The 22097-nt window shown below is 40.0% G+C and overlaps 2 protein-coding genes across 2 annotated transcripts; both read right to left on the bottom strand.

Annotated features, from left to right (window-relative positions):
• Positions 1-220: 220 nt before the first annotated feature.
• Positions 221-12531, bottom strand: kcnj6 (potassium inwardly rectifying channel subfamily J member 6). The gene is made up of 3 exons (XM_053440926.1): positions 12308-12531; positions 3274-4197; positions 221-1829 (listed from the first exon to the last, which is right to left on the bottom strand). Exons 2-3 carry the CDS (start codon positions 4172-4174, stop codon positions 1477-1479), a joined length of 1254 nt encoding a protein of 417 aa, XP_053296901.1. The 5' UTR covers positions 4175-4197; positions 12308-12531; the 3' UTR covers positions 221-1476.
• A 1347-nt stretch (positions 12532-13878) lies between these two features.
• kctd7 (potassium channel tetramerization domain containing 7) lies at positions 13879-22097 on the bottom strand. The gene is made up of 4 exons (XM_053441737.1): positions 21762-22097; positions 20036-20205; positions 17521-17699; positions 13879-16496 (listed from the first exon to the last, which is right to left on the bottom strand). The coding sequence occupies exons 1-4, from the start codon at positions 22095-22097 to the stop codon at positions 16120-16122; spliced, it is 1062 nt and encodes a 353-aa protein (XP_053297712.1). The 3' UTR covers positions 13879-16119.

Below are 22097 nucleotides of genomic sequence, written 5' to 3'. Positions count from 1 at the left end.
GAGCATTCTGTCGACAAAGTGAAACTAACAATATAGTTAAAGGTGTGTGAGTGTACAAGGTGTATGATGCAATAATTACAAAATAATGATTGCATTTTTCATTTGATTGAAATAAAGAAGAGAATGAAATCAAACAAAGGACTTTAGTCTCTGTGGCAGGTAAAACTGTAGAAATACAGTATATACATACAATAAACAATAAGTTATACTGTGTCTTTTTTGTTTGGAAAATGTAACAGAGGTATATTTCCTATAATATGTTTAACTGTATAATAATAATAATAAGAATAACCTCTTTGGTAAATATGGACCATTTTCTATACTGTATTTAACTACCATTTTTCAACAGCTCACATTTGTCTAACAACAATAGTTAGTAGTTTTTACATTATAAAATTCAGATTAGTTCATATTACTAACGAAACCTCTCTACTTTTCTAAAGTAACAGTTTGACTAAAGTACCTTTTATTGTAATCAAATATTTTAATGTGTGGTTAGAAAAGCATCTCAGTGCTTTTTCCACCACTGAAAACCATATGACACATTTGAAAGCAGTGATAAGCACATTAACAAGGTTCATGTACAAAGAAAATCATCATCATCATCATCAGCAGTTTATTGTTTATTCATGTTTGATACTGTTGGGTGACGTGAGGGATTTCTGGAGACTGGAATAGTGACACACTTTCTCCACTAGAGGCCTCCGATGTGCAAAAGTGACTTAATGCAGTTTTAAAGGGCCATTGTGTGAAGTCACGTGGCTGTAAACAGCGAGTCATGGCTTCTCGAGGAATAGCATCGTAGTCATGTAGCACTACCTTAAACAACAACTATCATTTTGGGAAGAAGTTGTCATTGGTTTAAACTAGAGTTTGCATCCATTGAGATGTAAGTTTTTCTTCCAACATTATCCTCATACGGTATATATACAATACAATATAAATTAACTGCAGATAATGTGTATACATGCTTATATATATGAAAAAAACAAATAATGAAAGCTTTATACATACAGTAAGGCATAGAATATATACAGAACCATCCTAAAGGAATTAGTATCAAACATTTGTCAAATATTCACACGGCAACGAAACAAAAAATTCAAAACATTTTATAGTATATACAAAAATACTTATACAAATGACCCTAGGAATATTTTTAATAGAAAAAATAATAGGAATCTCATCAGGAGGACATCACATTAAATTTGAAACATGCACTTGCCGCGAAGGGGTTTCCGATCAGCGGTGGGCCACATGTCAAGATGTTTACTTGTTGATTTTGGGGGGTAAATTAATCACTGAGTTAAAGCGGATCTTGGTGCAGGATACTTGGTCTACTGTGCTCATTGGTCCTCAGATTAACACTGTGCTTTTCAAGCTTGTGTGAGCATCCCAAACAAGAGGCGTAGAATACAGTCCACTAATCTCATATGGGCATTAAACTTGCCGCCATTCCCTCCTCTATCTCATCGGCTACACTTTGGACTCGCTCTCTACGTTGGCAACGTCCCCGTTCCGCTCAGTCTGCTGACCCTTACCCTCGCTGTCCGTGCAGGTCTTGGTCTCCTGACCCTCCTGCTCGGACTCCTGCAGCCCCTGCTGACTCAGCTTACTGGCCAGTGACCAGGTCAGGGGCAGCCGGGCGCGGTTTGTCATGTCAGCAAGCTCTCTGGCACTGCAGGCGGGCGTGTTGGTCTCGTAGATGTCGTGGAAGCTGTTGTAGTCCACCTCGTAGAAGCCGTCCTCTAAAGTCAGGACTGGTGTGAAGCGGTGGCCCCACTTGATCTCTCTGCTGATGTACGAGCTCCTCGCCTGGCATGTCATGCCTGGAAACAAAGCACAACATTGAGGATTAAACAATTCATAGGAAGAGTCTAGTTTGGGCCAACTTTGAGCTTCAGTTCATCCACATTACAAATAAACATAGTTCCCAATTTTCTCTCATGGTATGTAATCATAGTTTGTGTTTTATTTGTCCGGGTTTTATCTCTCAGTTTTCTCCCGCCGTCCCAGTGCACTGGTTGGATTGGAGTTTAGTTTGCGGCGCTCAACCAGTCTGTCAACATGATGAAGTATAATAATGTTCCTATGGATTCATTGAGCTATGCTGCTACAGTGTTTATGCCTTTATTGATTCATGTCTTGCCCCACTAGCACCATTACAAGCATGGAGAATCAGCTGTTAGAAGTTCCATCTTTACATTGTACTCATGAATGTAGAGACAACTATCAATGAATCACTTTTGAATGAGATATATATACAGTATATAATGTTTTTTCGCGATGTTCTCACTGACTCCAACACTATGCGTGACTGCAAGGGAGTAGCTTACACATTTCTATCGGACACTAACTGGGCTGTGTGGGTTGACCAGCAGGCCACACTACAATAGATGTTCCGGTTATTTCGGAACATCTCTACACACATTCCTTTTCTGGCAGTATCAAGATTGCAAGAGCACATTGCATTCTTAGTTTCAAGCATATCTGCCAAACGGTGACAGGTGGCGTGTTTGTTTCCCTCAATATCCGGAATTGAAGCCAAAATATCACGGACACGAAGGCCACCATCAGTTTGTCGTACAGTTCAGCTTTGAATGTAAACAGTTATTGGACGGATTGAACTCTACGCTAAGCTGTGAATGAACCATGTTTGAAAATATTCAAAGTACAAGTGCCTCAAATATACACTTAAATGCATTACTTGTGTAAATGTACTTTCGTTTGAGCGCTGCTTTTCAAATCCATTTACTCGTGTTTTGATGTGTGTCCTTGTGAGCTTTGGCTCAGCTGTCTGCAGGAATCCTCATTGAGTCTCCAGCAGTGGCTTCTAAACACGCCACACAGGAATTACGTAATTGGTTTTTCTTTTTTATGGTTGAGACAAATGATTACTCACCAGTTCCTTGTAGATATGCAACTCCTTCTAATCTAAAACACCAGTATATCTTTTTATTTAGGAATTTTAGGCTGAGGCTAAAATTATTGTTGTGGTAAAAAGTACACAACTAAAATATAACACAAAACAAGGTTATTATATTTATTCAGATGGCACAAAAATATGTAAATGTTGTTGTACTGTTTGTTTTAAATGAATGAAATTAACAAACAATATTAAAACACTACTGTTGACAGGCGGTGTAGGTCTGTGCTCACTGAAAATGTGTTAATAGGGTATAGTAAGTATATATTTTCCCTTTCCAACATTCAATAACATTTGCTGTAACTTCACAATTATATGCATCTGACTATATGAATCTGAACACTCACCTGTGGCCTCCACCATCCCCTCCAGAATCACCACTATCTCCAGGTCCTCCCTGGACAGGTGGGCTTGGGAGACGTCCCAGAAGGGGCTGCTCTGGTTTATCTCATGGCAAATGATGAGCGGGGACACCAGGAAGAGCCTGTCGTCCCCCGTGTTGTAACCCACATTCATGTCCGTCTGGTTCAAAGGGATGAACTCCCCTTCCTTGGTCTGCTTAGACTTGATAAGCTTGGCCCTGATTGACGCCTCCACGATGTGCGAGTTTCGGAGGTCGCCGACTCTGAACATCAGGCATAGTCGTCCGTCTCTCATTGATATTACCGCATTGGTGGAAAACACTAGAGTTTCAGCTCGCTTCTTGGGCTGCGAGATCTTGACAAACATGCAACCCACCATGAAGGCATTCACGATAGATCCAAGCACTGACTGAATTAAAAGCAGAAGTATCCCCTCGGGGCATTTGTCTGTGATGACTCTATACCCATAACCGATGGTCGTCTCCGTCTCAATGGAGAAGAGGAAAGCTGATACAAACCCGTTGAGGTTATTGACACATGGAGTCCACTGATTGTCTGATATATGGTCCAGGTCGCCCCGGAGGTAAGCAATGAGCCACCACATGAAGCCAAAGAAGAGCCAGGTCACTGTGTACACCAGCACGAAGATGAAGAGGTTGAGCCCCCATTTGAGGTCTACGAGCGTGGTGAAAAGGTCCGTCAGATACCTGTATGTCTCTCGAACATTCCCGTGGTGGACGTTGCACTTCCCGTCTTTACGGACGTAGCGCTGGACCTTCCTTTCTCTGTCCATTTCCCGCAGCTGTTTAGGCAGGTTCTCACGGGCCTGCTTCGGCAACTTGGGCTTTGGTTTGATGAAGGCTGGGCTCTCCACATCCTGCTCCATGGGGTTCCTCGATGGATTCAGGCCTGTAAGAGAGGAAAGATGGCAGGAATTTGTATTAGTACAAGTAAGTATTGATGATGGAGTCCTTACAGAGGCTGTAGGCAGGGATAGAAAGTACCTAGAAGTTTGTACTACTTAAGTACAAACTTGAACTTAATTAGAGAATTTACATTTTAAGGTACTTTGTAACTCTATTCATATTCTATATCATGACACTTATCTGATTACTAGACTGTAGTGGCAGCTTTTAATATTTTCTCTATAACAACCAGATGAAAATAATGAGTGTAATAAAGTACATTGTGTTGCTAATATTTAAAACTAATCTTGTATTCCTAGTTATTAATAAACTTCTTTTTGAATTTGACTATTTCTCTAGACTACACAGTAAGTTGTAACATGGACAACATGATCTACACTTCAACATAGCCATGTTGCCACATTATACAGTCTCCTGTCCAACAAGGCTTTTTCATGGCAAATTCATGAAAGTGAATCTTGAATAAAAACATTCAAGTCAAATGAAACAAACTGAAAGAACTATTTTCTATTATATATTAAAACCATGTTATTTTCAAAGGTTTAATAACCAAATCAGCTATGAAAAATAAGTAATTTGGCTCAGACCCAGGAAAGAAAAAGTGCACATTATTGTTTCAGGTGTTTTTTATAGAAACTTGTCCATAGTGAAACATGTCATTGTACTTTTTCTGTTGTCAGAAAACTATGAAAACAATGATTTCAGGAACACTACATACTAGTCAGCAGTCATTCCCAAGCTGACGTGTTGTGCTGATGAAATAGTCATTTCAGAATCCCAACATTGTTCGATAAAATCATCATGGATTATTTTAATGGGACCAGCTACATTGGTATGTAAAGTGAACAATCCCAGTTAAAGAAAACTACAAGTTGAATTATCTTGAAAGCCACACGGCTTCTGATCTGTTGTTGAAAAGCTCAGTTAAGATCATCTACTATCAAATACCCAAAGTGTTATTTTCCGATTTACACACTATGGAGGCCATTTTGGAGAAGCTCCATTTTAGTTTGGCCTGGGAGCTGGAACTGAGGGAAAAAAGAAGATGCTTTTGCAAATGTATTATCTTGATGTGGATGTGCTGTCAGAATGAGTGGCAGCTTCACAAACAAGGCATCCAAGCACATAATATCAGAAACAAAAGACCTCCTACTCCGCCATTGTTTCCACTATCACCACCACGTCCAGTGTGCAGATACTGTTCCACTTGTAGTACTACACAGTTACTGCATGAAACTGTGCAGCTACTGTGAGACAGAGAGAAAACATGTCACCATCCACACAGCCAGAGGCGAGCAACACCCATCAGCGCCCACGGGGAAATCACAGAGTGAGGTGAGCACGTCTGAAGAATCTGTTAATTATTCACTCAAGAGAAGTAGGATATCTAAAGTTCCTTACAGTGAAAGAAACACATCATTTTATATCACATTATAATGGCGTTTGCCATCTGACCTGACAAACACACAGTAGGTTTCAAAATGAGATTTTCACACCCAGTTTAACACACCCCATCCAACAACTGGGACTTGATGTTCTTTTTTTTAAGCTTTCCCAGTATAGTTTCCAGTGATATTTGAGTGTTATGTTTGAACATGTGTTTAGTGATAAATTTGACAGCATTTCCAGCCTGAAAAGAACAGCTAAATTTCAGAGTCAGTTTTTAACTGTTAGCAACTGTGTATGTTGCAGGAGAAAAATAATAACATTGTTTTAATTTTACTGGTCAGTTAAAGAAACATGCAAAAGGCTTCAGGTGAGAGGAGTGAGTGGCAGGCAACAAGGTCTGGAATCCTTATCGTTATTTTGTCGGTATGTGTCATCGACAGTGTTTGTCAGATGGTTGCATTGTTCCCAAGGTGCAATTGTGTCTGACAATTTTTAGACAATCTGACATTCACACCCACAATATGCTGTGATTAGGCAGCTGTGTGGAGGTGACAGAGTAAACTGGGTTTGAACTCTCTCTCTCTCTATAACGCTCATTTCCCAGTTATTACAGTACTTTGAGTTTAAATGTGCGCTATCATACCCATATTGAAATCCTCCTTAATCTCCTCCTTTCTACATCAGCAGACTTCACTCTTCTAGTGTAGACATTCAGAACAGCTACAAACGCACTCGAGCTTCTTTTTGAGCACAAGTCAGTCCCTAACCACTCTGGGAATTGACCCCAAAACATGATCATTTTACACAATATCCAGCAGCAGCTTGTATATTTGTCAGTATTTTTATAATCCTACAGATTTCTCACCGTGATCAAGGCTGCAATAAAATCCATCTCTAAATGGAGGAATCTCTGTGTATCTGTTTGAAGTTTGATTTCCTCAATAAAGGCTTGACTGATCAGACTCTGCCGTACTTGGACTGGAGTATTGCTTAAGACCCAACTGTGACGTTGCAGTTCTGGCCAAACTTTGAAACTGCATTTCTACAAGTTACTTGATATGAAAGCTAAAGTATTTGCTCATCACTCCCATCATATCTGTGTAATCATACGGGGGGGAGATATTTTATCGGAGCCTAGACGCCAAACACTATACCTGTTCTACTGTTTCAATTAAAATTTGAACGTGAGTTGTTTGACTGAACTGCACTTCAAGGCAGCATTACCATTTACAATTATATACTGTACTTGACCGCAAGATTCCAGGGCACATTTTACACAGAGACTGTTTCACAGCTTTCATGGTGCAACTTTATATTTGCTGTGCTTTTCAGTAATAAGTCATTTGAGTATGGATCTGAGGGCCCCGTCTAAAGATCTGATGGCACGTACCATGAATCCAAGAGCATGTCTTCTAAACACTGCTCACCGATTTCTATCCACACAGCCTACATATTTACACATTGATTTTTCCCACTTGCTGGCCCCAGGGACAAAGTACCTGTATACATTCAGTATTTTTCTGTAATGGGAAATTTTGCACACTGAAAGGGGACTAGCTTCATTCAGTGGCGGCTATTAGACTGACACACAATGCAACATTGGTGGTGTGTTGCCCTGAAAAGACATTCAAAATGAATGAAGGCACGTTTCAAGCAGGCAACTCACTAGTATTTCTAAAGACAGTGCTCCCCCCCCCCTGCTTTTTATCCCCGCTGTAAAGTGCATTACATCCTACATCCATTACAACTAGAGTACAGGCTGACACAGTCTGTTGAATTATTGAATTGAATCAGTTTAAACTTTTTAATTTAACTTCTTTAACTTCTAAATTCCTGTTTCTGAATTTTAAAATGAGGATTTACTGCTTTCAACTTGTATTAATTCAATAGTTATATTACCATTTTCATGATTAAGAAAAAATTAAGCCCTGTGAAGGTATCAATATAAAAAACAAAAATTTAACAAAAGAAAATTAGCATGGAGATTAAACAAACACACGGAAAATAATTGGGTGCAGCACCACATAGTTATGAATTAGCTCCACCTTAGCCAAACTACAGTGAAATGGTTCTTTCGCATTCATGTTTCAGTAAAGATAATACATTTACAGTTACATTTTCTTTTACTTAAGGAAAGAATTTGAATACATGTTCCCCCAGAGTAAAAATAAATCCAGTGTCTTTGAAATACAATAGAGTCGTTATGTGAATCCTCTGATGTGGCTGTCACAGTTATTTTGTTTTTCTGTTCATTGTTCCTGCTGTGCTGTGTTCACTGTCCTGAGGTCGAGGCAGATTTCCTCTTCTGAGCACCAAGCCTGAGCCACCATCAGTGTTTCTACCAGTGGAACAAATATCTGCGTTGAAGCTGCTCTGCTCTCCGTTCACAGGGGAATATTATGAGCTTCGGCAGCGCTGGTTTCCAAGGCAACACGCAGCTCACTCTACCAAGTGCTCACAATATATCAGAAATGTGGTGGATGAGGCCGCGGCGTTGGGTAATCGTTTTCATCTGGTTTCAGAAGGCCTGAGGACGAACAATGTTCTGTATCTGCTTTGTGCACGAAGCTGTCATTCACATCACAGCTGGGTTTTTCTATTGGCTGGAGCACATGTGAATACAGAAATATAATGATGCAGGTTCTTTGTTATGATGAAACCGACACTTGAAAGCTAATACTGTCAACAAATTGTTAATTTTCAATAGTAGTCAACTGGCATTTTAGCAACATTACTGTTCCCAATTGTTTTGTTCAACTGCAACAAGCCTGGTTAATGACCAAGGCTTCGGTTAAGGGGTTCATGTCCTGGGTAAAGCGTTAGCAGCAAAACATTTCGTTGTGCAAGCGTTAAATGTATTGTTCATGTTTTAAATTTAGTGCATTTTACTGGGGGATTAGGTCTGATGTGAAACTTAGTTCATAGGAAATTCACTATAACTGGAGCATAAACTTGTGCAAGTCCAGTAAAAGCAAGTGTTTATGCTACCTAAACACTTTCAATGTTGATGAAGACATTCAAACTGCTCAATTAATTCCCCATGTTATCGACATCCAAGTCATAATAGTGAGAGCAAAGCCAAATCTCTCATAAACCTCTGACATATCCAATTTGCTGCTTGTAAAAGAAAACAAACATTAATGCCTCGCGTCATCCACAGTCTGAAACTACGTAGCCTCTGAAATGTGAAAAAGTGTTATATTGTACGAGAACATTTAAAAATCCTTATTCAGAAACAATTTATATGCGGAATGTCATTTTGTCTATAGTATTGTGTTTTGGTGCTAGTTTACTGATTAGGACATGAATTCTTCAACAATGAACAAGAAGCAGTAGCACAAGAGCATTTGAGTTGTAATCACATCAATATTTTCCAACATTACTTTCCCTCCCACATGATGTGAACGTAGCATTGGCATTTGTATGTACACAGACTTCCTGCAAACTATAGAAGGGCTCCAACTGTGATCAATGCAATGCTCTCTAAGGGAAATATTAATGGGGCTTTCACTTCCTGATCCCAAAATAGCTCCTTCTTGGAATCAGAGGGCACCATGAATGGAATTAAATTGAATCACTGGAGGTTACTGCAAAGAAGATAATCAGTTTCACTCATGGTTATAGAAGAGCATCAACTCTGGGCCTGGTCAGCAGGATCTGGTGTATAGTGTGTCGGATGGACGTCAATCTCTCCCCATGGAACACATGAGCAAACACTCATTTTATGATTCAGTTTCTAGCTTTCTCATTATCTGCTGTGTGGGGAAGATTGTGAACAGGTATTAATCCATGAGGCTGCATGGGGATGTGCTATTTTTAGCTCAGCTCCTCAGTATAAACATGATATACAAAATAATTTTCAGACCTCACCACAGTATTTCTTCATCTTTTAGAGCTCCGGTTCAAATAGGACCAAGTGGATGAAAACAATTCAAATTTAACAACTGATTCTCTGAAATAAAAGTGAAACGGGCGAACGGAGTGGGCCTTTTCAACCTGTAGATAAATGGAAATAATATTTACGGAAATAATCCAACTCTTAAACATAACATGCCAGGAAGCTCAATGATAAGGGCCCATTAAAACCTAATTTCACTTTCACTTAGTGTCAGGTCAGATATTGATTGTGCTTCTATAGTGTTTTCTGCTCAATAAGTTTCCTTTGAGTGAAGTAACTACGGTAAGTGGCTGCCATTTATAACTGTTGGTCAAAGTCTGTAAGGTTCTTTGTTGGTGCTCAGCAGAACACACTGGATCATCCTTTACGAAAGGCAACATTTATAAGGATGTACCTTGTTGTTTCACCGTGGCAGATCCATGGAGGAACAACAAGGTGCCTTGATTCGATTAAAGAATATCACGGCTATTTTTATACAGTCTACGGGCTATCAGCACAGCATGGCTCTACAAACAATACAAGCCATGCTATCTAGCTAGCTACCACGCAGGCCCACTGAGAGTGTGCTGCACTCGTGTCTGCAAGAGTGAACACAGCCCTGAAATAAGCTTCACACACGAACGCTCCTACACTGATGATAGTACGCAGCGGATCTAGTTTATCAGTCTGCAGAGGAGCTAGCTGCTCTTTTATTGGCTCTCCTGTACAAATTCAATTTTGTTGAGCGTGTGTGATTAGAGAAGAAAAAGGGGAATTTTGGCAACAGGGAAGTAAGCTATGTGGCCAATAAAAGCAATTCTTCTGTCTGAGATGCTGGTGTTACATCTAGTGGCAGCGTTAATTATATGTATGACCTTTAAAGGGTTCTTCATCACATGACAATATGACGGGTAGACACATAATGCAGTTTATCTGATGGTTTCTCAAACCAGGTCAGTCGTGTTACCCAGCCTAGGGTTTTGTCACTCTGCATCAGTCCTTCAAAGAATGAAGATGATAAACTCCAGTGTGAGTCTCTGCTTTCCTGTGGTTGCAGAGAAGGTGGCAGACAGAGCGACACAAACTAAAACAGTCAGAGGTAAATCTTCTTCAGTAGAATGTATTTTTTGGATTGAAAATTAAGCAATTGTATTGGGAATAAACCAGTAAGCTTTTTCTACACTGGAACACGTTTTATTCCAGAAAAAGCTTAGCTAAATTTAGTTTAGTTAGGCTTGGGAATAACTATCTTCACAAACAAGATTCCAACTTGTTTAAAAATGACTTATTTCATTGTAGTTATCGGTTTCATTAAAGATGAATTAATTCACTTGAGGATGAACGCTTCATGTTAGCAGAATTGATTTTCCATTTTGTGGTTTTATTAGTGGTTACATAAGTAATCCATAATTAATGGGACGCCACTAATTACAGCATTCAGAGCACTACATCAGATCCAGTTATCTCTTCCACATTAATTAGCAAGTATTATAGATTCAATAGAAACTAGCTGTTATCATTATGGGTGATTACTGCTTTCTGATGCTGGTATTTGATACCTCAGGAGGTTTATCTATAAAGCTTCTCGACATTCTTCACAATTACTCCGCACCTCTTCTCTCATTTAATCTCATATCTGCAGTATACATGAGGAAATTATTATTTAACTTTAGATATCAGATATTTAAAAAGGACACAAATCATGCTTTCAGACATGGTATGAACCGTAAAAAATAATTTATCAGCGTTTGACTATAGCTGTTGATATGTGTGGAAAAACGTTAAGAAGACTCAGTGTATTAATGTTTCACGACATAAAGGGTAACAATATGAGTGTATCTTTCTTGGGTTTGTCACTCTCCAATGATCCATTACCAAAATAGCTTAGAAATCACATAGCTGTGAATATTTTGTATATGGAAATCAGTCCAAGCGAGAGGTCTCCCTGATGACCTTAAGTGCTTTGCTGGAGGAGGTATATCTTACAAGTTGCTCTTGTAGCCCTAATGGATTATAACTGATATACAACACATTAGTAAATAGTAGGCTATAATAATCATCAATAAGTTAATTAACTGGGACCTACAGCTGAACCTCAGCTAGTGCCTTATCATGAAATTGGAACCAATAGGTCTATAATTTCCATTGAGGGTCACGTTACAAACATAAACAGTGATTTCCCATCTACGAAGCTCTAGTTCAGATTTCTGCACCTACTCCTCTTGCCTTTAACTAGCTGTGTCGTTCAGAGAGTAGATGTGGTTATAGGAAACCTGGTTTCACTGTTATTATCCTGTGGCTGCTGTTTTAAAATCCAGAAAACTGCACAACAGGGTTTTGTCATGGAGCAGGCAGGGCTAAGTGGTTTTGTTGGGATCAGGTGCATCTGCATGGACAGACTGGGAGATTTCCCGTTGCCATGGAGATGAAGGTGATCCAGATGATAATAAAAGCTTAGTTAAGTGTTAGTTAATTTTCAGCCTTTATCAGCTGCAGTGTGTCTGGTTGAGGGTGTGTGTTGTGGTGTGATGGCTGCGGGCCTGCAGGCTCTCTCAGCCCGGAACATTCTCCTTCCAACACCTTCTAGTTTCTTCCATCTACCAGGGCTGCTTCCCTCCACCATGTCACAGCAGGAAACCAACTACAACCATCAACGATCCACATGCAGATGCGTCTTTCCCTGGATTCTGATTATTGCCAATTAATCTGTGAGTCGCCTCGCACTGTTGTGTAACCATCCGCCCCCTCCACCAACCCCCATGTAACAGATGATCCCATTTAAGATGCGATGATCGCCGCCAGCAGCAGCTGCGGGGACGCTTCTTACCTGGTGCAGCAGACCGACGATCACTCTCCGGCTCATCTGCAACCGCGTTGCTCCCGTGGGAAGAAAATCTCCACCGAGTTCCTAGCGTGTGGTCATCGAGACGCTCTGTGAGATCTGACCGAGCAGCGAGCCTCTAGTTCCCCCTGTTCTCCATCCTCCTCTCCTCAGAAGAAGCATCGGCCGTCAGCCTCCACCCCTCACAATGGTAGAGAGACATGGAAGAACACCGGGGAGAGAGGGAGTGAGAGAGGGCGGGGGCGAGAGAGAGAGAGAGAGAGAGAGAGAGAGAGAGAGAGAGAGAGAGAGAGAGAGAGAGAGAGAGAGAGAGAGAGAGAGAGAGAGAGAGAGAGAGAGAGAGAGAGAGAGAGAGAGAGAGAAACCCTGTTTCTAGCAACAGTATCTAGTTGCAACTAACTAAAACCTTTATTTTTCTTATTTAAATTAGCTCATTTGACTTACATTTGTGTTTTTTTGTTGTTGCTTCCGTTATTGTTACTGGCAATATTGTTACTGGCAAAAATTGAATTAGTTAATTAAGAGAACTGACAATTATTTTCACTATCAATTACATCTGATAACTGGTTTCTTTAATAATTGTTTGATTGATTGGTCATTTGGTCAGTTAAATATTCAGATAAATACGGATATTTGTATATATGTATATAAAAGTGAAAACTAAATTATGTTCCCTTCTATACTGGTTCAGATGTGAAAAGCTGGTCCCAGGAAATGTTTTCCTAAAAATTACTAATAAATAAATGTCTAATAATGTCTGTTAACTAATTTATCCCTTCAGTACTGACTGTGGTGCTAAAAGTGAATACAACATAATGTATATACACTGCTGCATTCTACTCAGTTACTTTACACATCAATGCTCATATCACCTCAGTTCAATGACCGTCCTTAAAACCTATAAAAGTACTTCTCTGACATTAAATATTCATGAATAAGTAGCTTTAGATTCAAACGTTCATATTATTATGTAAGTATATTCTTTTCACTTTTTAATTCTAATGCACAACAATTATATACTCTACTATAATTATTTGACAACTTAAGTTACTAGTTAATTTACAGAGCATGCTTTATATACAGAAGAATATTATGAAGCCCTAAAATACGATGCTGTGCAATAGATTAAAATACAGTAACTAATTATAAAGAGCTGTCCATGGTGCTGAAGCTGGGAGCTGTCCACACTCCGCACACTTGCAGTGGAAATGCTAACATTTGGATTTTAAGCAGGTTTAAGGTTTACCATGGTCACCATCGTAGTTGAGCATGTTAGCTTGCTCTCATTTGCCAAGTTCAGTTGAGCCTGATGGAAAATTCTTTCATGCATTTCAGCTTAATAGGACGTATATAATACATAGTGTAAGTGACTGTATGTTGCTGTGTTTGGAGTTCACACAGACCAATGAGCTTATCGCATCTTAATGTTTTTCAGATTTCAAGATGCATGTGCTGGACCTGCATTGTAAATAGACTCTTATCCACTCAGTAATGATGTTCACGTGTTCTTGTCAATGCTTTTTCATGCAGTATTTTCATAAATAGATGGGGACACATTTCCTTTTTAACAGTCATATTTAATTTGAGATAAACAATAAAAATCACACTTTGCTTTTTCACTATAAATAACCGAACACATAGAGGACAATAGATCCATAGCTTCCTAGAAGCTAACAGAAACAATATAGAACAATAGAACAATAAAAAAAACCATTCAAACCTAGTGCTCAAAACTGCATATTCTTTCTTAGTGAAGATAAATGAACTGATGTCGATGCTGTTATACTCCACAGTTAATAACCACAGAGCTGTTTGAGTTTAACACAGAACATCTCGGTGACAAACACAAGGTGCTCAGACTTCATCATCAAGTACAGTAGGAAATACCCATTTAACTTAACTTGTGTAGGCAAGTTGCAAGCGGAAGTTGACATTAAATAACTACTTAAGTTGTTTGATTTAAGATTCTCTCTTGTTTACTTCGGCTACAACAACAGCTGCACATTACATTAGTGTGCAACAAATTCAGCTTCCTTCATTTTGTCTTCCTACAATCTCCAACTCTCTACAACTGAGTGATTCTACGTACCCACGTCAAATGTGAAGACTGTTCTGAGAAAAACAGGCACCACCCAACCTCATTTAAATCTTTAAAAACAAACTCCTCAGGAGGTTGCATAATTAAAATATACTCTGTTTTCCCAAAAGGAACAGGTTCACAGCTACACATCTGTATTCTGAAACAAACATTAGTCCTAAAAATACAGATTTGACTTCAGTTTTCCTTGCTGCTAATATAACTTTCTATATTTACTGGAAATGTGGTGAGACCATCCTGAACCCATTCACATATCAATCCATATCAGGGCGAAGGAACAGATAGACTGATAAATTAACTATGAATAAATTAATGTGGGAAATGACATTTATACTAATTTTAACAATGGCGACAAGATAAAAACATTTAGGATTGGCTTTTAAATGAGGTAAATAATAATATCTTCTGACTCGACTATTGTCTCAGGATTATGATTGTTTTTGTACGTTCAGAGTTTTAACCTGTTTACATTTGCTGCAAAGCAAGATGCCAGCGACAGCTACGATCCTTCATCAGTGTCTACACTTGTTGAATTTAGCCACAACACTGCCCAACATTCTCCAGTTACACAAATAAGTTGGAATAAAAAGCAATAAGACATTTTGTGTCAACGTTAGGTTTCTTAATGCAACTGTGTAACTTCTGAAAAAGTGAGAATCCATCTTTAGCGCTCTAGGCTTTTCCATACAGGAGTGTCACTCTCATTTATAACGTCTCTGGAGTGGACGGCTGTACTGATTACAATAAAAGCTAATCTGTTCCACGAGACGCGCATATTACTGCCTCCATCAACATGTTTCTTGTTTTTTGACAGATTCACTTCAGTGGTAATCAACACAACTGTCTACAGAAGCTGAATAATGATCCTACTTTCACTCACACATACAGTAGCTGTGACTTGGGGGTGTGTTTTTTGCCATTGTGTCCTCAGCTTGCATGTAACTACTGTAACTGTGCCAGACTGTCAGCGTCGCAAGAACTGGTGCCTGAACTCGTCTAGTGCAGAAACTGGTGGAGGAAATAAAAATGTATGAAATGCGTAAAAAATGCCTTCATCTGAAATCAAAGGCTGAAGAGTAGTCTGACCTTTGACAGTTATCAGTCTCTTTCACCTCTTCTTCATAACGGATGTAGTGACATTGGTGTCATGAGGTCCCAGAGTAAACCTTTGCATCACACTGGAGGTCAGCAACAACAGGAGATTCAGTAATAGTACTGTATCAATGGCCTGGATCTCAGTGGAAGTGTTTGTATTTATGGCCAGTATATAAGTCACACCCAGTTAAACTGGTTTGGTTTTTTTGATTCAGTTATATGATTATTCAAGAGGCTGAAGGTTTGTGGTGCTGTTGACCATCCCTGCTTTATACTGAGAAGAGTTTCTATTGCTTTGTTCTCGCCATTCAATTAAACAAGGGTTGGCAAAAAAACAGAAACACCTGTCAGTATAATGGAGGACATGTTCCAGCTTAACTGAATAGTGTGTATATCGTTTTTTTTGCTTCATTGTGTTTGATGAGACAGAATATTTTGGGGTAACTGAATATTTAAAAATTAGAACGTGAATTAAAGGGTCACATTTGAAAGTCATCAGCAAAAAATATTGGCGCTTTGATACAAAAACCAATATCGGCCGAGTTATAGAAAGGAATGGAACATCCATTTTGGTCCAATCAGCCACGAGTGTCTCCCTCCAGCTTCACCACCACGTGATCTTGAACTCATAGATGGGCCTCTTGCAGTAGTAGTGATTGATAAGGTGCTTGTCGCAGACACCGATGCACTGCTGCTCCGCAGTGATGCCCCGCTCACCCAGGTCACTGACGATGCAGTGCAGCAGGTCGTACACGTCCGCCACCGCCTCCCAAGGTCCGAAGGAAACATCCACCTCGCAGTGATGCTCAAAGAGCTTGGCCTCGCTGTCCGAGCGTTCAAAGCGCAGAGAGTTAAAGAGAGGACGCTCGTACGGCGTGATGGGCATCTCCTCCTTGTAGACACAGATCTTCAACTTGGCAAATCTGGCCTTTTTTTGCATGGCCCTCAGTTTGGCAATCTCGACAATTCGCTCCAGATTGTCTGAAATGAAAACAGTTACATTTATTGATGCAATTTTATAATATTTATAAACCCATCTAAGGCCTATGTTCACAAAGTTTAAATTCTGTCTTGTTGGTTTCAATATGAACAGTTTTTGGTTGCTGTAATTTTTCTCCTATTCGTACAGACTCATCATGTTTCAAAACAAAATCCTGAAGCAAATCCATTGGATCGATCGAATGTACTGTTAAAGCCACGGTCCTGTGAAACTTACAAAGTGAACACTGTACTCAGCAGTAATCCCTTTGCAATGAGTAGGTCTATAATTTATATGAGAAATGTGCCGCAGTGTGGATTTTGCAATAATGCAGAGAGTTTTAAACACACAGGAGAGCTGAGCAGGCGTCTGAGAGATGAGGAAAATATGCTGTGTGGGAGGGAGAAGGATGCAGGTGCTCTAAAAACGACAGGAAGTCAGTTATTGTATGTTTGGCCCGCTGACTTGGCCCAAGAACGCAATTAAAGCAACAAAATGCGACTGCTGCAATTCTCTTTAAAGAGGCATTTTATCTTTTATTCAACAGGACAGAAATTAAGTGTGAGAGGGAGAGAGAGGGGGGAAGACACGCGGTAAAGGGTTGGAACCTGTAAAAAAGGCTGCCTGCCAAACTATTGGGTGAGTGTCGCTGAGTCACAATCCAGTCAAATAGTAACAAACATGTGAAATACATACTTTACATTGTGTCTTCTACAGATATTATTATCGCAGATTTACATCGTGAATGGATCAATATATGCTCTTAGAAAAAAATGATATAATATATTGATGGAGCTGATATGAGCTAGTCAAGTATTAATGGTCCCAGTTTGCTAATATGTGAACAAATATTGGCAAAAATAATAGGACTAAAGTTGTAATTCACTACATATGTAGTTAATAGTGATTAGAAAACCCTACAATTACCCATGGTTAAAATACACGGATGAAGCTTTGATGCTCGTTTTGTCATATTTTCCCTGGACAACAAACAGTGAAATGGTGATTCTTGGTGACTTCAGTTACCTCTGTAATAGGGCAGCAGATCGAGGAAAGCTTGTCGAACCTTCTCTCCCGTGAGCGGCTGAATGTCCTCCAGGCTGTCCAGCAGCGGGCCGAGGGAGTAGTACTGAGCTTCCCTGTGCACCGGTCGCACTCGGCTCCTGTGGGGGAGCTCGCCTTCTCGCAGGAAGTTCAGGATGTCCCTTTGGGCGGAAAACGGTACGAGTAGAACATGTCCACACATGACTATTATCCCACCAGAGGAATCCTACTTTAAATAACACAGACGATGACAGTGCAGGATTAGTTGAACTACACTGAACAATAAAGATAGTCAGGAAACACAGATTTTAACAAAACATACTTTTCAATGGTGTAGCCACCTTTTTAGAAGACACTACATACTACATTTTGATGATTAGTACCATGGCCATGGATGATCCACAGCTCTGATTGGCTGTTGGCTGTCATATGTCCATTGATTTCTAGTAATCAGATATAAACAGACGTGCCCGGGTGGGGAAAGGAACCAACACAGAAAACTAAAATAAATTGAAAGCATCACACTGTCTTGGTTTCTAAATTTAATTTATCTATCTTTAATGTTCATTTATGTTAACATTTTTATTAACACAGTATAGGATTATTTTCTTAAATTAAAATTCTATATGCTTGGTGGTATTTGTGTTTTTATTTATAGTTATTTATAACGAAGTTCATGAATGAACTGTAAAATGTCAAGCCTCCATTACATTTCTGTCATGACATCTTTTATATATTTAGCCCACTCATGTAATTCCTGAAATTATTACACATGAAAATGATTCAAACACTGTCTCTACTTTGCTGAGGTCCATCCGGTCACCATCTAAATATTCAACCTCACCTCGTTGAAGAGTCATCTTGGGTTTTTCTTTTAACCATGTTGGTACTTTTCAAAAAAAGTGGCCTTGTGGTGAATGTGGGATTTCACACCTGATTCTGTTAAGATTCATGTTTTTAAAACATTTTCCACACGACTGAAATCACTGACTTTTCCGTAACTGACCCCTCCGTGATCGATACTTTAACTTCAGGAGTACGAAATACATCACACCCCAAATTATTGCAATTTGTCCTGTGTACAAACGACATCTGTGGTTTTTGTTGGTCTTATACTGCATCTATTCTCATACCAATAAATTACCTTGTACATACAATCTTCATATCTAGGTCTCACCATCTCTATTTAGCGGTAGCTCTTTATTAGTCACTTCCTTTACTTCTGTGAGAACATTTATTTATTGCTATTGAAGACTGGTCTCACTTGTACTTGTATGCATCAACATTCTTGGCTGATAACGTTGATTCTGCTTCTGTGTAGCAGAACCTTAAGGGGTTGTGAACGCGGAGGATAAAATGAATGCAGAAAAATACAGAGAGGTCCTGGAGGAAAAGCTGCTGCAGTGTACACAGCAGCACGAAAGAACATTTATTTTCCTGCAATACAATAACCACCGGAGCACCAGGACTAATATCCCAAATGAAAAGGCTCCTTCAGTGTGTTTGTACACCTGCGGTGGGCCGGCTGCCTCTGAGGGGTTTCAATATATCGCTTTTTATAGTTAACCGTCTTTCTGTGACCTCCTGGTGTTTGAATCATTAATTCACACCTCCTCACACAGACGCACACTGGGGGGGGGGAGTGGGATGGGCGTAACTAATCCAACTCCTCTCTAAGGTTGTACATCTTCGCTCTGCTTGTTATCTCATTCATATTTAAAGTCATTTGCTTTTCCTTTTTAGCCTTGAAAGCGACGTGGCTCCCGGGATGATGATGTTGTCGGTCCGTTTTATATCTTATAAAAATCAGCACAGATATTACGGCCCCCTGGGGAAGAATCCTTCCGCCTACATGTAAGGCTGTAGTCACTTTGGTGGTTTCTCAACTTCTCAATCCTCTGCCCTCTGGGAGGTGCTACAAATCCTCGTCCACCCACACAACCTGGTTTAAGAAGAGCTTTTATCCTTATCCTTCCTCTTAATTCCTAATCCTTACATCTGGTATTGTGAGACATTAAGGTTTTGATTATCAGGGAATATTATGATTCATTTTTGTTGTGTAATATGACATGTCTGCCTCTATGTTGTGTTGTCAACACTGATACTTGGCACTACGCATTTTTCACTACGGGTCTTGTCACGTAAAAAAATGAAAGTGTCGAACTAGTCGCCTCCTACAGATAATCCTCAGATTAGATAACAGATCATTCTCATTCACACTGTGACATATTCTGTATATTTCACGAGGATCTTTTTTTTTATTTAAGTCACGATTTAATATTATTTTCTATGTTACTGTCCATTTATCAGTGCACTGTTTATGTTTCTTTTAAAGATGGTCTGTTTGTTATTTTGCACTAAATACGAAACAAACATCCTCTCTGTATATCATTAGTTTTGTCTGGACACTGTTGGATCTCTATTGAAAGGGATTAGGGCCACCTGATTTTTTGTGGGGGATAAAGAATTCATTCATCAATACTTTTCTGCTGCTCACCCAAAATACGTTCCATCCCGATCGATGAAGTAGCGTCCATCGGCATCACGTGGGATGTGGTGACGCCCACTGAACATGGCAGACAGCATCGTGTCCTCGTGTCGCCGGAGCGTGGACAGACGGGTGGTGAAGTACATGCCCCCGACGTTCAGAGAGATGACCTCTGGAAACTGGGGATGAGAATGGAACTGAATTCAGTGAACGAGACTAAAAGTCCACAGACATTAGACATGAACAATTTATGTCTAATGTCATAAATTAGATTAAGAAAATGAATAAAAAAGTGCCATTTATTTAGTACTGTTTCAGTCCTCAGACCATTATCAGGGTAAATTAATATAACTAAACAGCCTCAGTGTAGTGTAGTACTTTAGACTACTATTATCAACTACATTATACTATAGTAGTTAAACGATATAGCTCCCCCATCCCATGTACTTTAGCACTATGAACACACTATCTTACATAAGGCAGCTGATTACCTCAGCCAAGGAGATTATATGTTTTCTTCTGTGTTTGTTTTTTAGCATGATTACACAAAAACTGCTCAAGCGATTTCCATGAAATGTTGTGGAGGCGTGGGGCATGACCCAAAGAAGAACCCATTACATTTTGGAGCGGATCCGGATAAACAGGTGGATTCAGGAATAGTATTAAATGTTCAGTTACATTGTGAGACAGAGCATTAGCCCTGTGTGTGCTCTCTTTATGAATCTTCTTGTGTATTGTACAAATGATGCATTACGTTGTTGTGCGTCAGCAAAAGAAACTGAATAAAACACGCTGCCCTGTCTGTTCAGTTGTTGATGTTCTATGTGAGGAAGAACCTGCCACTCCAGGCGTCCAGTCAGCCGACACTTTGCAGCCACACCACAGAGAACCATAAGAGGATTATTCTGCTGTGGCCATGTTTAGTACACATCATATGTTGGCTCGTTAACGAGAGTCAGGTGACACAACTGTCAGCCAATCCTGACCTGAATCAGGGTACAGCTGAATCAGGCCAACCAGACAACAAGTTACATATTTCAGAATCATCTGTGGATAATCTTTGAAGCACTCCCTGTACATATTGTTACCATAAACCTCACTGTGAAAACTAGTATGTGCACCTAGTTCTGTTTAACATGTACATGGGTAAATAGAGTATTACAGCCATGGTGCATACTTTGACTGTGTGTGTGGATGTTTTTCATGTTGTCATGTTGTGTGATAATGGAATAATCGTTATTTCATCATTTGTTTAAACATTAAAAGTTAGATATATACATCCACCCATTGGTTTTTAAGTTTTCTTTTTGTTTTGAGTCTCTTTCTTAAGCACTATGTTTCATACAAACAGAGTTTATTATAAGGAGTGAAACAAAAGATTTGAAACGTTGTCAATAGTAAAAAGGGGAAGGTTATAGTTCTGATCAAGGTAAGATTAAGGTTATATTGATCACATGACATGCAGTCATAATGTGATGTACTGAACTCTATGGTTATAAAGACTGGTGTTACATGGAGATTGAACTGTGTGGCTTTGTGTTTAGTACTTTACTGCTGTCAGGGATGGCAGCTGTTATTATACAGTAGTAAATATTAGGTTTACGTGTTTATTTCCTTACTGTGTAGCTTTTCTACTTGCAGCTGGACATTACGTGAGCGTGGTTTTCTGAGTGTTAGCCTGTGTTGTGCTCGCTAGTTCTGTAACGTGGGGCTGGTCCCTGTCCATCGGGCCTACCTCCTGCTCCTGTGCGCTCAGCGCGGGGCGCAGCGGCTTGCTCAGGCTGCGGCTCGGCGAGGGGGAGGCCGGCGGCTTCCGGAGCTCGTCCTCCGCAGAGTCCGAGACGGACATGACATCGCTGGGTTTGTCGGTGTCCCCCGCGGCCGAGAACACCACCATCACTCTGGGTAGAGGCAGCGTGCGTCTCTCCTGGATGAAGCGCCGCACCCGCGTCGTGGCGGAGGGCAGCGGGCTGAAGGACGGAGACGGCTGCCGCTCCCTGCCGCCGCCGCCGCCCCCGGGACCGTCAGAAACGCTAGAGCCGCTGGAGCCGCCGGAGCCATTCTGATGCAT

Source organism: Pleuronectes platessa, chromosome 15 (genome assembly GCF_947347685.1).
Source record: "Pleuronectes platessa chromosome 15, fPlePla1.1, whole genome shotgun sequence".
Classification (NCBI taxonomy): Eukaryota; Metazoa; Chordata; class Actinopteri; order Pleuronectiformes; family Pleuronectidae; genus Pleuronectes; species Pleuronectes platessa.
Note: the sequence above shows the minus strand (reverse complement) of the source record. Positions and strands in the feature narration are given on the sequence as shown.